The sequence below is a fragment of the Homarus americanus genome, unplaced genomic scaffold (assembly GCF_018991925.1).
Source record: "Homarus americanus isolate GMGI-L3 unplaced genomic scaffold, GMGI_Hamer_2.0 scaffold28442, whole genome shotgun sequence".
NCBI lineage: Eukaryota > Metazoa > Arthropoda > Malacostraca > Decapoda > Nephropidae > Homarus > Homarus americanus.
In genome coordinates, this window is record NW_024717633.1 from 1 (window position 1) to 12,795 (window position 12,795).

At 44.9% G+C, this 12,795-nt stretch overlaps 1 protein-coding gene across 1 annotated transcript; it reads left to right on the forward strand.

The window, feature by feature from the left end:
• Window positions 1-245: 245 nt before the first annotated feature.
• LOC121858978 (ras-associated and pleckstrin homology domains-containing protein 1-like) lies at window positions 246-8,637 on the forward strand (the record flags this gene model as incomplete). The annotated part of the gene is given in 4 exon segments (XM_042355634.1): window positions 246-1,917; window positions 2,167-2,701; window positions 2,912-3,168; window positions 8,572-8,637. Coding segments are annotated over 4 exon segments (2,496 nt in total), but the record flags the coding sequence as incomplete, so codon positions are not given.
• Between the last annotated feature and the right edge of the window lie 4,158 nt (window positions 8,638-12,795).

Here is a 12,795-nt window from a genome sequence, read left to right on the forward strand (position 1 = left end):
ACACAATCTATTGTATAATTCTTAATATACATATAATCTACTATATGAGTGTCAATTTATACATATATTCTACACATAGTAGAATATATTTATGTTAAGGAATCATACAGTAGATTATATGTTTAATATTGAGAATCGGTATAGTAGATTATATCTGTTTATTGAGATCCATACAGCTATAAAATTTGTTTATGTACATAATAATGTCTTATCCTTTTATTATTTAAAACCCCTTTTTTATTTATAGATAAGTGGAAGTGGGAGAAGTAATCAACAAACATGGAATCTATGGAATCATCTTTAAATTTCGTAAATATTGTGTCATTATTGACATACTCATCAATATATAATCGCAAACAGTCCTTTCTTTTAATTACTAATTTACATAAGTGTTCCCGTAAAGGCTATATAGACAAATTATCTGAACAGGGGTTCTACTTTGATTGGATGAGGAAAGGAACTAAAGCTGGTAGATTTAATATTGTATGTTTCCATTGTCATAGACGATGGAAATGTATGGTAAAAAATAAAGTAGAACTATGGTCTACGAGAGTGTTTGATGAAATTGATGAGCACCAATGTGAAAAAAAAATATCAATAGATTATGAAAATACCAAACTAATAATTGCAATAATCATGCAATTTTGCAAACATGATGGAACATACTTGAAAAAATTCCGTAAAGAACGACCAACAATGAACATACGACAAAATCGTATGGATTCCTTTATAAGTCATTCTTGTTTCTTTACGAAAGATAAGTATTCTAAAATTTGCCCCAGCTTTTATTTGTATAATTGTGTGTATTCCCCCCCTACATTTAGATGTACATGTTGTTACTTTAGTGTACAATTACAATATTTAATGTCAAATGGCGACAATATTCCATACCTTCATAAACAATATTTAAAAGAGCAGCAAAATGAAATGGAACTCCCGGCAGATTTTTCATTAGAAGTTTATGGTAATAAAATAATTAAAAATAATTTCATAGATATCACAATTCCAAATTATTTCATACAGGATGATTGGATACATATAATACGGCAAATCTACTATACTGCTAATATATGTTTAACTAGAAATGATTTTTTAAATGATGTGCGGAATCTTAATAATTTTGTGGGACGACGACAAATCATGTTGGAGGAGGAGGAGGAGGAAACTGAAACGGAAAGAGCAGTAAATTTCCTTGTGGAAAATTTGAACACATCATCTCAAATTGTACCCCAAATAATTATTCAGCGGAAACATAATGGTAAAAAAATTCGGATGAACGCAGAAGAGTCCAATTCCCTAGTACCAGTAGAGAAAACTCCTCCTCTTCCTCTTCCTCCTCCTCCATCTCCTCCTCCTTCTCCTTCTCCTCCTCCTTCACCTTCTCCTCCTTCTCCTCCTCCTCCTCCTCTTCTTCCTCCTCCTCCTATTTTGGATATTGATACTGATAATCTTATTACTGGTATTGCTAATAATGTTACTGGTATTGCTAATGCTTCTATTGATAATTATGCTCCTAATCTCTCTACACCCTTTCCTTCTACCTCTACCACCTCTTCTATCTCTACCACTAAATCATCAACTAAAAGAAAAATTAAACAAGTAACACAAAAGGAGAAAAAAAAAACAAAAAAAAAACATGATGTCTACTTAAGATTAAAAGAAGTAGTAAAAGTAGTAAAAGAAATTTTTAGACTACCACAAATTCAACAACAAATGCCGCCACAATTTTCTTCTCAATTTTCTTTTCTATCGGCCTCAGTTCTTCCACAACCACCATTGGCCTCGGCCTCGGAACCGTCGACGGTTGTCCAACAGCCGGCGACGGCTATTGGACAATCGGCGCCGGTTGTTAAACCGCCGTCGATGCCATCGACTTCAGCAGCATTTACACCACCACCACTAACACCACCACCACAAATTCAACAACAAATGCCGCCACAATTTTCTTCTCTATCGGCCTCAGTTCTTCCACAACCACCATTGGCCTCGGCCTGGAAACCGTCGACGGTTGTCGAGTTCTTCCACAACCACCATTGGCCTCGGCCTGGAAACCGTCGACGGTTGTCCAACAGCCGGCGACGGCTATTGGACAATCGGCGCCGGTTGTTAAACCGCCGTCGATGCCATCGACTTCAGCAGCATTTACACCACCACCACACACCACAAATTCAACAACAAATGCCGCCACAATTTTCTTCTCTATCGGCCTCAGTTCTTCCACAACCACCATTGGCCTCGGCCTGGAAACCGTCGACGGTTGTCCAACAGCCGGCGACGGCTATTGGACAATCGGCGCCGGTTGTTAAACCGCCGTCGATGCCATCGACTTCAGCAGCATTTACACCACCACCACCACTTCCACCACCACAAATTCAACAACAAATGCCGCCACAATTTTCTTCTCTATCGGCCTCAGTTCTTCCACAACCACCATTGGCCTCGGCCTGGAAACCGTCGACGGTTGTCCAACAGCCGGCGACGGCCAATTGTCGACAGCCGGCCGTCGACACCATCGACCACGAAAATCGGCGCTCTACCAGCCTCACACCACAACAACCACCACAAATGCCGTCAACAACAAATGCCGCCACAATTTTCTTCTCTATCGGCCTCAGTTCTTCCACAACCACCATTGGCCTCGGCCTGGAAACCGTCGACGGTTGTCCAACAGCCGGCGACGGCTATTGGACAATCGGCGCCGGTAGTTAAACCGTCGTCGATGCCATCGACTTCAACAGCATTTACACCACCACCACCACTTCCACTACCACAAATTCAACAACAAATGCCGCCACAATTTTCTTCTCTATCGGCCTCAGTTCTTCCACAACCACCATTGGCCTCGGCCTGGAAACCGTCGACGGTTGTCCAACAGCCGGCGACGGCTATTGGACAATCGGCGCCGGTTGTTAAACCGTCGTCGATGCCATCGACTTCAACAGCATTTACACCACCACAAATTCAACAACAAATGCCGTCACAATTTTCTTCTCTATCGGCCTCAGTTCTTCAACCACCACAGTTGAACTCTTTGCCAATATTCATTCCACAAACAATGTCATCTCAACAACAACAACATTATTTACAATTACACCAACAACATCAAATGATCCAACAACATTTACAATTATACAACACCACTCCTTAAAACACCTCTCCCTTATGGGGGGATGAAGAACAACTGTTCTTCAAACTTGTAGAGGATGGAAATGGTGGTGGTGGTGGTTGGTGGTGGTGTTGGTGGTGGAGGTGGAGCAGTGGGAAATGGTGGTGGTGGAGGTGGAGCAGTGGGAAATAGTGGTTGTAGTGGTGGTGTTGTTGGTGGTATTGTTGGTGGTGGAGGTGGAGCAGTGGGAAATAGTGGTTGTGGTGGTGGTGGAGGAGCAGCAGTGGGTAATGGTGGTGATGGTGGTGAAGGTGTTGGTGGTGGAGATGGAGCAGTGGGAAATGGTGGTGGTGGTGGTGGAGGTGAAGGTGGTGGTGGTGGAGATGGAGCAGTGGGAAGTGGAGGAGGAGGAGGAGGAGGAGGAGGAGGAGGAGGAGGAGCAGGAGAAGGAGTTATCTATTCTCCTATAACTCCAATAAGTATGGAAACTTAAGTGTGAAATGTATATTTTTTGTTTTTATGTGAATAATTATATTATTAAATTATATTATTTTACAGATATATAATATAATCATCATTTAAAAGACAGTGTATCATGTATTTATATATATTTGATGATAGGCTAATATTTCTGGAAAATTGTCCTTAAATAATATTCTTAAAATATCATTAATACATATATTAGTATTGGGGTATCTATCTATAAAATTGGCTATACTGATAGCTTCATTATTATTTTCCTCATTATTTTTAATCTCATTTGTCTCCTCATGTGGTACAAAGTATGCAGCTGGTTTTGTACATTGAAGATATGTTGATGACATTTTTATATTATTTTTATATTTTATTAAATAAAAAATAAAAAGTTTAAGACTGACTTTCAATTAAATTTCCTGTAATTTTTTCTTTACATTTATAAAAAATAAGTTTAAATAATGGAAGGAATAAAAAACTCTACTACTATTAATCCTCTCAGTGGGAGTGGTGGTGGTGGTGGTGGTGGTGGTAGTGGTGGTAGTGTTGGTAGTGGTGGTGGTTCTACAAATATAGTAAATTCAACTACTTCTACTACTCTTAATAGTAGTATTAAACCACCCATTTCCACTACAACTCCAGTAATACCTCAACCTCAACAAGTGCAACCAATAGATACAAAGACACAAAATTTGTTAAATACACTTATGAGTGAGAGTTCAACTGCAAGCATTAAAGACCCTAGTCAGGCTTCATTAATTAATAAATGGTTAGCGGCATATATAAATAAAATTACTCAAAATCCATGTTCGTTTATTCATCCAACATTTAATACTATTGAATTGGAGAATCCACACTTAAAACGTATATATCAAATCCATAAAAGTGTGTATGAAAATAGTAATAAAAATGACAGCTCATTCTCTGCAATATGTAGCAGCTGTAGATATATAAAGTTGGGTCTGTTACTTGCCTCTCTTAAACGAAAAATTAAAAACTATACATGTATGCCAACTAATAATAATGAAGAAAATAACAATGAAATTGAATATGATTTAGGTTTATTCTTTAATGCGGTTAATACTGTTAATGCTGTTGAAACGACCAATTTCTTTCTGGGAGCTGTCGGTATCTTGAGTTCTCTGGTGGCCTTCTTCGGTGTAGAGTGTACCTCGGCTGTCACTCGTGTGAGGACCGGCGTGGCTTCCTCCACTGAGGTGGCTGGAGCTGTTGCGACTTGCCCGAGGACGCTCCCCATGAGTATTTGGAGCTGTGTAGGCTGGATCTTGTGGCCCAGTAGTCCGACTAGGCCCTCCACGAAGGTTGTCAGCACCTTGGCTAGGTCTGATACGTGTATCATTCCTTCTGGTGCCTTGGTGTGTGCTTCTTTTGTCTTGCTCGTGGTTGTCGTTGTCTGCTGCTTGGGTGGCTGAGGTGTGGCCGTAGTGAGGCCAGGAAACTGGGCTGCACTTTGGGTGTTGACCGGCTGAGGAGGTTGGCTTTGTTGTCTTAGCCTTTCGGTTCCCCACTCGAAGGTACCTGGTGGTGCTGGTGTGTAGGCGGTGGGGGCCGGTCTTGCTGCTGGCCGGTTTGCCTGGACCCTCCTTGTCCTCTCGGAGCATCCAGGGTTCCAGGCGTGGTGTTTGCCCCCGCAGTTGGCACACTTGGGGGCAATTTTTTCTCCATTTTTCAGCTTGGTGAGGCAGGAGTGTGTGCCGTGCTTCTGTGCGCAGACTGCGCAGATTTCCTTGTACGTGCACCTTGTCTGATGGTGCCCGTATTTCTGGCATCTGAAGCACCGCAGGGGCTCTGGGACGAAGGGCCTCACTTCGTAGATCCCCCAGGTTTTGAGGTCTATGGTGCTGGGGGGTGAGCCGTAGTGCGTTATGAGCACTTGTTTTGTGGTGGCCGTCTTGTCGGACAGGGGAGAGCATCTCTCGGCTTTTAAGATCTTCGGGTGGTTCTCCAGGGGTTCGAGAGGTAGTTCCTTTGGGTACCGGAGGACTACCGACTTCATCAGTTTCTGGGCGGGGTCCAGCTTGGTTGATGCAACGGTGGTGGTGTTTTGCAGGTAAGTGTCGAGGGTGGTGGCGGAGTCCTTGTCTTTGGGGTGAATAATCATCTCCCCCTTTAGGTTGGGCCGCACTGAGAACTTGGCCAGTGGAGGTGAGCTGGTGGTGGTGATGGGTGCCTTTTGGGCTGCTTGACGGCATTCGTTTCCCGAAGAAGCACGTCGGCGTTTTTTATTTTCTACCTTCGTCCAGTTGTCGTCCTCAGTGGCGGTAGCAGTGGTGGTGGAGTTGTTGGAGGTGGTGGCAGTGTTCCTACTTTTCAGGGCTTCATTGAAGGTGCGTAACTGGTCCGCTTTCTCTGTGCGGAGCCTGTCGTAGTTCGGGTCGTCAGGTTGGCGGTTCAGGCGGGGGTCGCGGTTAGGAGGGCGTACGCGCTCCATAACCGTTTTTTTTTTCTTTTTTTAAATCCTACCTATTCCGGTTGAGTAAGTAGCAGAGGAATTTCAGCACTCCCCACTGGCTGGTGGTCGTAGAGTGGTTCCTGAGCTTCTCTCCCGGAGCCCCGTTGGGGAAGCCTGCTTCCTAGTGTATGTGACTGCTCACTTATAGACGTGAGCTAAGTGTGCCTATTTGGGAAGGATAAGGATTGCTACCCTCTTTCCAGGTGGACCCGCACGATCACGGTTTTCCTGGAAAGACTCGGCTGGGATGGGTTTTGCTCCAACCCCCTTTCGTGTTCACAATCTCCTGGGAGGGAGGTGAACAGTTACAGGGGGGACCGCAGGACGAATACACTTTTTGAGGGTGCAGGTCCCTAGGCCAGAGCGAAAAAGGAAAAATAGCAGTAGAAGGAAAAGAGCTCAAACCACGCCGGGAATATCGCGCTATAACTGCTCTCCAGCTGGAGTGTGGGTCACTCACACCACCAGTGGGGAGGGCAAGCTAATGCTCGATAAACCGAAAAACGCTCGTGAGTTGTTGTGGACGATGACAGTCGTGGGTGGTCCGGTCCGGGAAGATGGCCAACAATGGCACCAGAGAGAGGGCGGTCTTCACAGTTTCGGGTCCTGCAGGAGGTTTTGTTGAGAGGTCTTCTTAGTTCAGGAGCGATGGTCCCCTACCATCATCACTATCACCACCACCATCACCACCACCAACACCACCATCATCATCACTATCACCACCACCATCACCACTCCACCAACACCACCATCAGCATCACCCCAGCTTCATCATCACCAACACCACCATCATCATCACTATCCCACCACCTCACCACTCACCAGCCCACCATCATCATCACTATCACCACCACCATCACCCTCACCAACACCACCATCATCATCACTATCACCACCACCATCACCACTCACCAACACCACCATCATCATCACTATCACCACCACCATCACCACTCACCAACACCACCATCATCATCACTATCACCACCACCATCACACTCACCAACACCACCATCATCATCACTATCACCACCACCATCACCACTCACCAACACCACCATCAGCATCACCCCAGCTTCATCATCACCAACACCACCATCATCATCACTATCACCACCACCATCACCACTCACCAACACCACCATCATCATCACTATCACCACCACCATCACCACTCACCAACACCACCATCAGCATCACCCCCAGCTTCATCATCACCTACCACCATCATCATCACTATCACCACCACCATCACCACTCACCAACACCACCATCATCATCACTATCCCACCACCATCACCTCACCAACACCACCATCAGCATCACCCCCAGCTTCATCATCACCAACACCACCATCAGCATAACCAAATAACACCACCCTCACCACCACCACCACCACCAATGTACCACCCTCTCCAACACCACCACCATTAGCATCACCCCCGGCTTCACCATCAGTTATCACCATTAATAACACCCTCTCACCACCACCACCACCACCACCACCAATGCACCACCCTCTCCACCATCATCACCACCACCACCACCACCACCAATGCTACCACCACTCTCCCACCACCACAACCATTATCACCATTAATAACACCACTCTCACCACCACCACCACCTATGCCACCACCCTCCACCTCACCACCAGCTTCACCATCAGCATCACCATTAATAACACCACTCTCACCACCACCACCACCTATGCCACCCTCCTCCCACCACAACTATTAGCATCAACCAGCTTCACCATCAGCATCACCATTAATAACACCACTCACCACCACCACCACTGCCACCCTCTCCACCAACATCACCACCAGCTTCTCCATCAGCATCACCATTAATACACCACTCTCACCACCACCACCACCTATCACACCCTCTCCACCAACATCACATCAGCTTCTTCATCATCACCATTAAACCACTCTCACCACCACCACCACCTATGCCACCGCTCTCCACCATCATCACCACCAGCTTCACCATCAGCATCACCATTAATAACACCACTCTCACCACCACCACCACCTGTGCCACCACCCTCTCCACCATCATCACCACCAGCTGCACCATCAGCATCACCATTAATAACCACTCCACCCACCACCACACCACGTATGCCACCACCCTCTCCACCATCATCACCACCACCACCATCAGCATAACCATTAATAACACCACCCTCACCACCACCACCACCAATGCCACCACCCTCTCCACCACCACCACCACCAATGCCACCACCCTCTCCACCACCAATGCCACCACCCTCTCCACCACCACAACCATCAGCATCACCACCAGCTTCACCATCAGCATCACCATTAATAACACCACTCTCACCACCACCACCACCTATGCCACCACAACCATCAGCATCACCACCAGCTTCACCATCAGCATCACCATTAATAACACCACTCTCACCACCACCACCCTCTCCACCACCACCACCATTAGCATCACCACCAGCTTCACCATCAGTATCACCATTAATAACACCACTCTCACCACCACCACCACCACCACCACCACCACCTATGCCACCACCCTCTCCACCACTCTCACCACCACCACCACCTATGCCACCACCCTCTCCACCATCATCACCACCAGCTGCACCATCAGCATCACCATTAATAACACCACCATCATCACCACCAACTTTTCCTATATCCAGTAATGTGTAACGCGGTGTAATAGAGAACATGTTGTAGTATTGGTTGAACACAGTACAGGAGAGTAAAGGTTTTATGTGTACAGTCATCGGCCTTCATGTTGTTTATCTTCTCTATTATATTACACTAGTTATTTATGTAGTATTACATCTTAGCATCTAAAGTCTTTAATGAAGACTGTAGTTTAGGTTAGTACATACACTAATAATTAATCAACAAGTAAAAGATAGAGATTAGAGACAGAATATGAAGAGCCATTTGGCGTGACTGACTCAACAATGGAGTTGTTCGGGCGCTCACTCACCTTTTGGGATTGGTACTGTGTTGATTATATTACTGACTCGGTATTGGAGACAATTAGTATTGAACACTGAACGAGAACACAAAATAGACACTCATGTCACCACTGACTGGGTGTGACTAGTGAGGTTGTGTTGTGCTATCTGTGTGGATGTCTTCACATCCTCTCCCAAGAACGATTCTACTCCTAGCTCTTACACATATCTATGAGGCTATACAATAGAGGTTAAATCGCCTTGTAGTGTTGTTTTCCGGTGTAATATAGGCTGCCAACTCGTATATTTGGAAGGTCTTTGTGTGGTGACTGTGTTTAGTGTGTGGTGACCGTGTGTAGTTTGTGGTGACTGCGTGTAGTGTGTGGTGTGGGTGTGTCATGACTGTGTGTGTGTGTGGTGAGGTCACAGGTGTCCCCATTGTGTAACACCGTAAAAGGCAGTTATCACCATCGTTGTATCTACACAGGAAACCATAAATTTATAACGCTGAACGTCCCCACACCACACTACTCCTCAGGGCCAGATTAAGCCATGGTGAGGCTATTTTTTTTGTCTTTCTTTTGTAGAGAAAGGAAGGGTGAAAGAAGATTAGAGGTGGGGGAAGGAAGTTATAGTTCGGAAATTGAAGAATTTTAGGAGGAGGTAAGAGAGGGTGGGCTGACCGCCTAGCTAAGCTAATAGTGTGTAAATGTAAACAAAATGGCCGGCTAGGTGACACATACCTTACAAGAAATAAACATGAGAACGAACACACACACACACACACACACACACACACACACACACACACACACACACACACACACACACACACACACACACACATCATCCTTGACCACCGAAGTCAAGACGTACCTGGCGCTCCTCTCCAGAGCAGCCAGGTCAACTATTAAGTTGGCCCATACCAACTCCCTCCCTGAACCCTCCTCCCCACCGGAATATCAACAAGTTCACGCCAAGTTACTTCATTTAGGAAAGGAATGGAACCACTGTTAAACAGAGGTGAACAGTGGTGAACAGTGCTTAGTCAGTGAGAACAACTCAACAGTAACAGTGGTACCCAAGTTGACCTTCACACAGTGAGGACCCAGGTACCCAGTGATAACGGCCCGACAGAACCAGCGATGTGTTAATCCGTCTACGATAGGAAGGCCTGGGACCACACCTCACTCATAGAACACCGTCTGTGAGAACTACTACACCACGTGAGGCCTCACCATCTGTGAGGAATTACTACCACGTGAGCCCTCCTAACACCATCTGTGAAATTACTACACCACGTGAGGCCCTCATAACACCATCTGTGGGGAATTACTACACCACGTGAGGCCTCATAACACCATCTGTGAGAACTACTACACCACGTGAGGCCTATAACACCATCTGTGAGGAATTACTACACCACGTAGGCCCCTCATAACACCATCTGTGAGAACTACTACACCGTGAGGCCTCATAACACCATCTGTAGAGGAATTACTACACCACGTGAGGCCTCATAACACCATCTGTGAGAACTACTACACCACGTGAGGCCTCTAACACCATCTGTGAAATTACACCACGTGAGCCCTCCTAACACCATCTGTGAGATTACTACACCACGTGAGGCCCTCATAACACCATCTGTGAGGAATTACTACACCATGGGGCCTCTACCACCTCTGTGGGGAACTACCGTGAGGCCTCCTAACACCATCTGTGAGAATTACTACACCACGTGAGGCCCCTCATAACACCATCTGTGAGGAACTACACCACGTGAGGCCCTCATAACACCATCTGTGAAATTACTACACCACGTGGGGCCCTCATAACACCATCTGTGAGGGAATTACTACACCGTGAGCCACTAACACCATCTGTGAATTACTACACCACGTGAAGGCCCTCTAACACCATCTGTGAGAATTACTACACCACGTGAGGCCTCATAACACCATCTGTGAGGTACTACACCACGTGAGGCCTCATAACACCATCTGTGAGAACTACTACACCACGTGAGGTCCTCCTAACACCATCTGGGAGGGAGTTACTACACTACGTGTTTGCTGTTCAACACCTACATTAATCTGTATGTTCACTGTATGTTCCTTCACCTTTCTCTAATGAAGGCTTTGTTAAACCACCAATGTATGTAATAAGTCATTTATCCCAATGTATATTTTCCTTCGGGCTGCACCTTTCAATAAACCGTTAATTATTATTATTATTATTATTATTCACACACACACACACACACACAGTTTTACCATTATCACGAGACTATCGGCATACCTGGTCGGTGGCTGCCTCCTCCTCCTCCTCCTCACCTTGCTAATATGCTAATATGCTAATATGCTCTGGTATGTTCCAGTCTATTTAAGATATGCTCCCATCTATCTTAAGAGCTTATGCTAGGTGGTCTGATATGCTCCTCAAAGACTATGCTGATATACTCTTGTCATCTGATATGCCATTATGTTCATATCACTCTAAAGGATATACTAATATGTTCTGATATGTTGGTATGGTTCTGTCTCTCAGAGGGTGTGCTGATGTACTATAAGAGCATATGGGGTATGCTGATATACTTGGTTATGTAGCTAGGCTCATATCTCTCTTACAGGGTATGCTAATATACCTGATATGCTTGCATCTATCTCTGAGCGTATACTGGTTGACTGTAATGACATAAGAGATATGCTGGTATGCTTCTAAGGGAATATGTTAACATACTCTAATAATAATTTGAAATGAGGTTAGCTATACCTTAGATTCAGGGGATATACTGATATGATATGAATTAACCTAGAAGTATGATATGTTCTCAAGGCATTCAGGATCTGTTAGTATGCTTCGACATACTTTCGGAACAAGGTAAACTGGACCTTCAGAAGATAGGGTGATATGCTGACATATTCTGATGGATCTAGAGAGTGGAAGACTATGAGAGCTAGTTAATATACTCAGGTATGTTGATATCCCTTCATGGCACTTAGGATATATGGTATATTCTCCGATGTGTCTCTTTGGATATACTGATATGCCACTAATGGGTCCCCGAAAGCAGGAGACAAGTTGATCTGCTTCGAGGACACTAATCTGTATAATGATTTTCCTGACTGTTAGAAGTATACTGGTATATTTCAAATGTTGCTTAGTATTATAGTATACTTTGGGCTGTTCTGAACATATTTCACAGCTGATTTTCAGAAATATATGCTGCTGTCACTGGCTTGTTTATTCCGGAGACATTGATTATACTTTGAGTATGTTGATATGCTTTGTTACCAGTCAAGGAATATGCTCGATCTGGGGACTTTGTTATCCTGGGCTATTAGACTTTGTTATGCTCGATCTGGACTTTGTTATCTTGGGCCATTAGACTTTGTTATACTCGATCAGGGGATGTGTTATACTCGATTAGGGGCTTTGTTATACTGGACCAGGACTTTGTTATACTCGATCAGGGGCTTTGTTATACTCGATTAGGGGACTTTGTTATACTCGATCAGGGGACTTTGTCTTACTCGATCAGGGCCCTTTGCTATACTCGACCAAGGGACTTTGTTATAATCGATCAGGGGACTTTGTTATGCTCGATATGGGGCTTTGTTATACTGGGCCAGGGACTATTTTATACTCGATCAGCGGACTTTGGTATACTGGACCAGGGGACTTTTATACTCGATTAGGGACTTTGTTATACTCGATCAGGGACTTTTGTTATACTCGATCAGGAGACTTTGTTATACTCGAACAGGGGCCTTT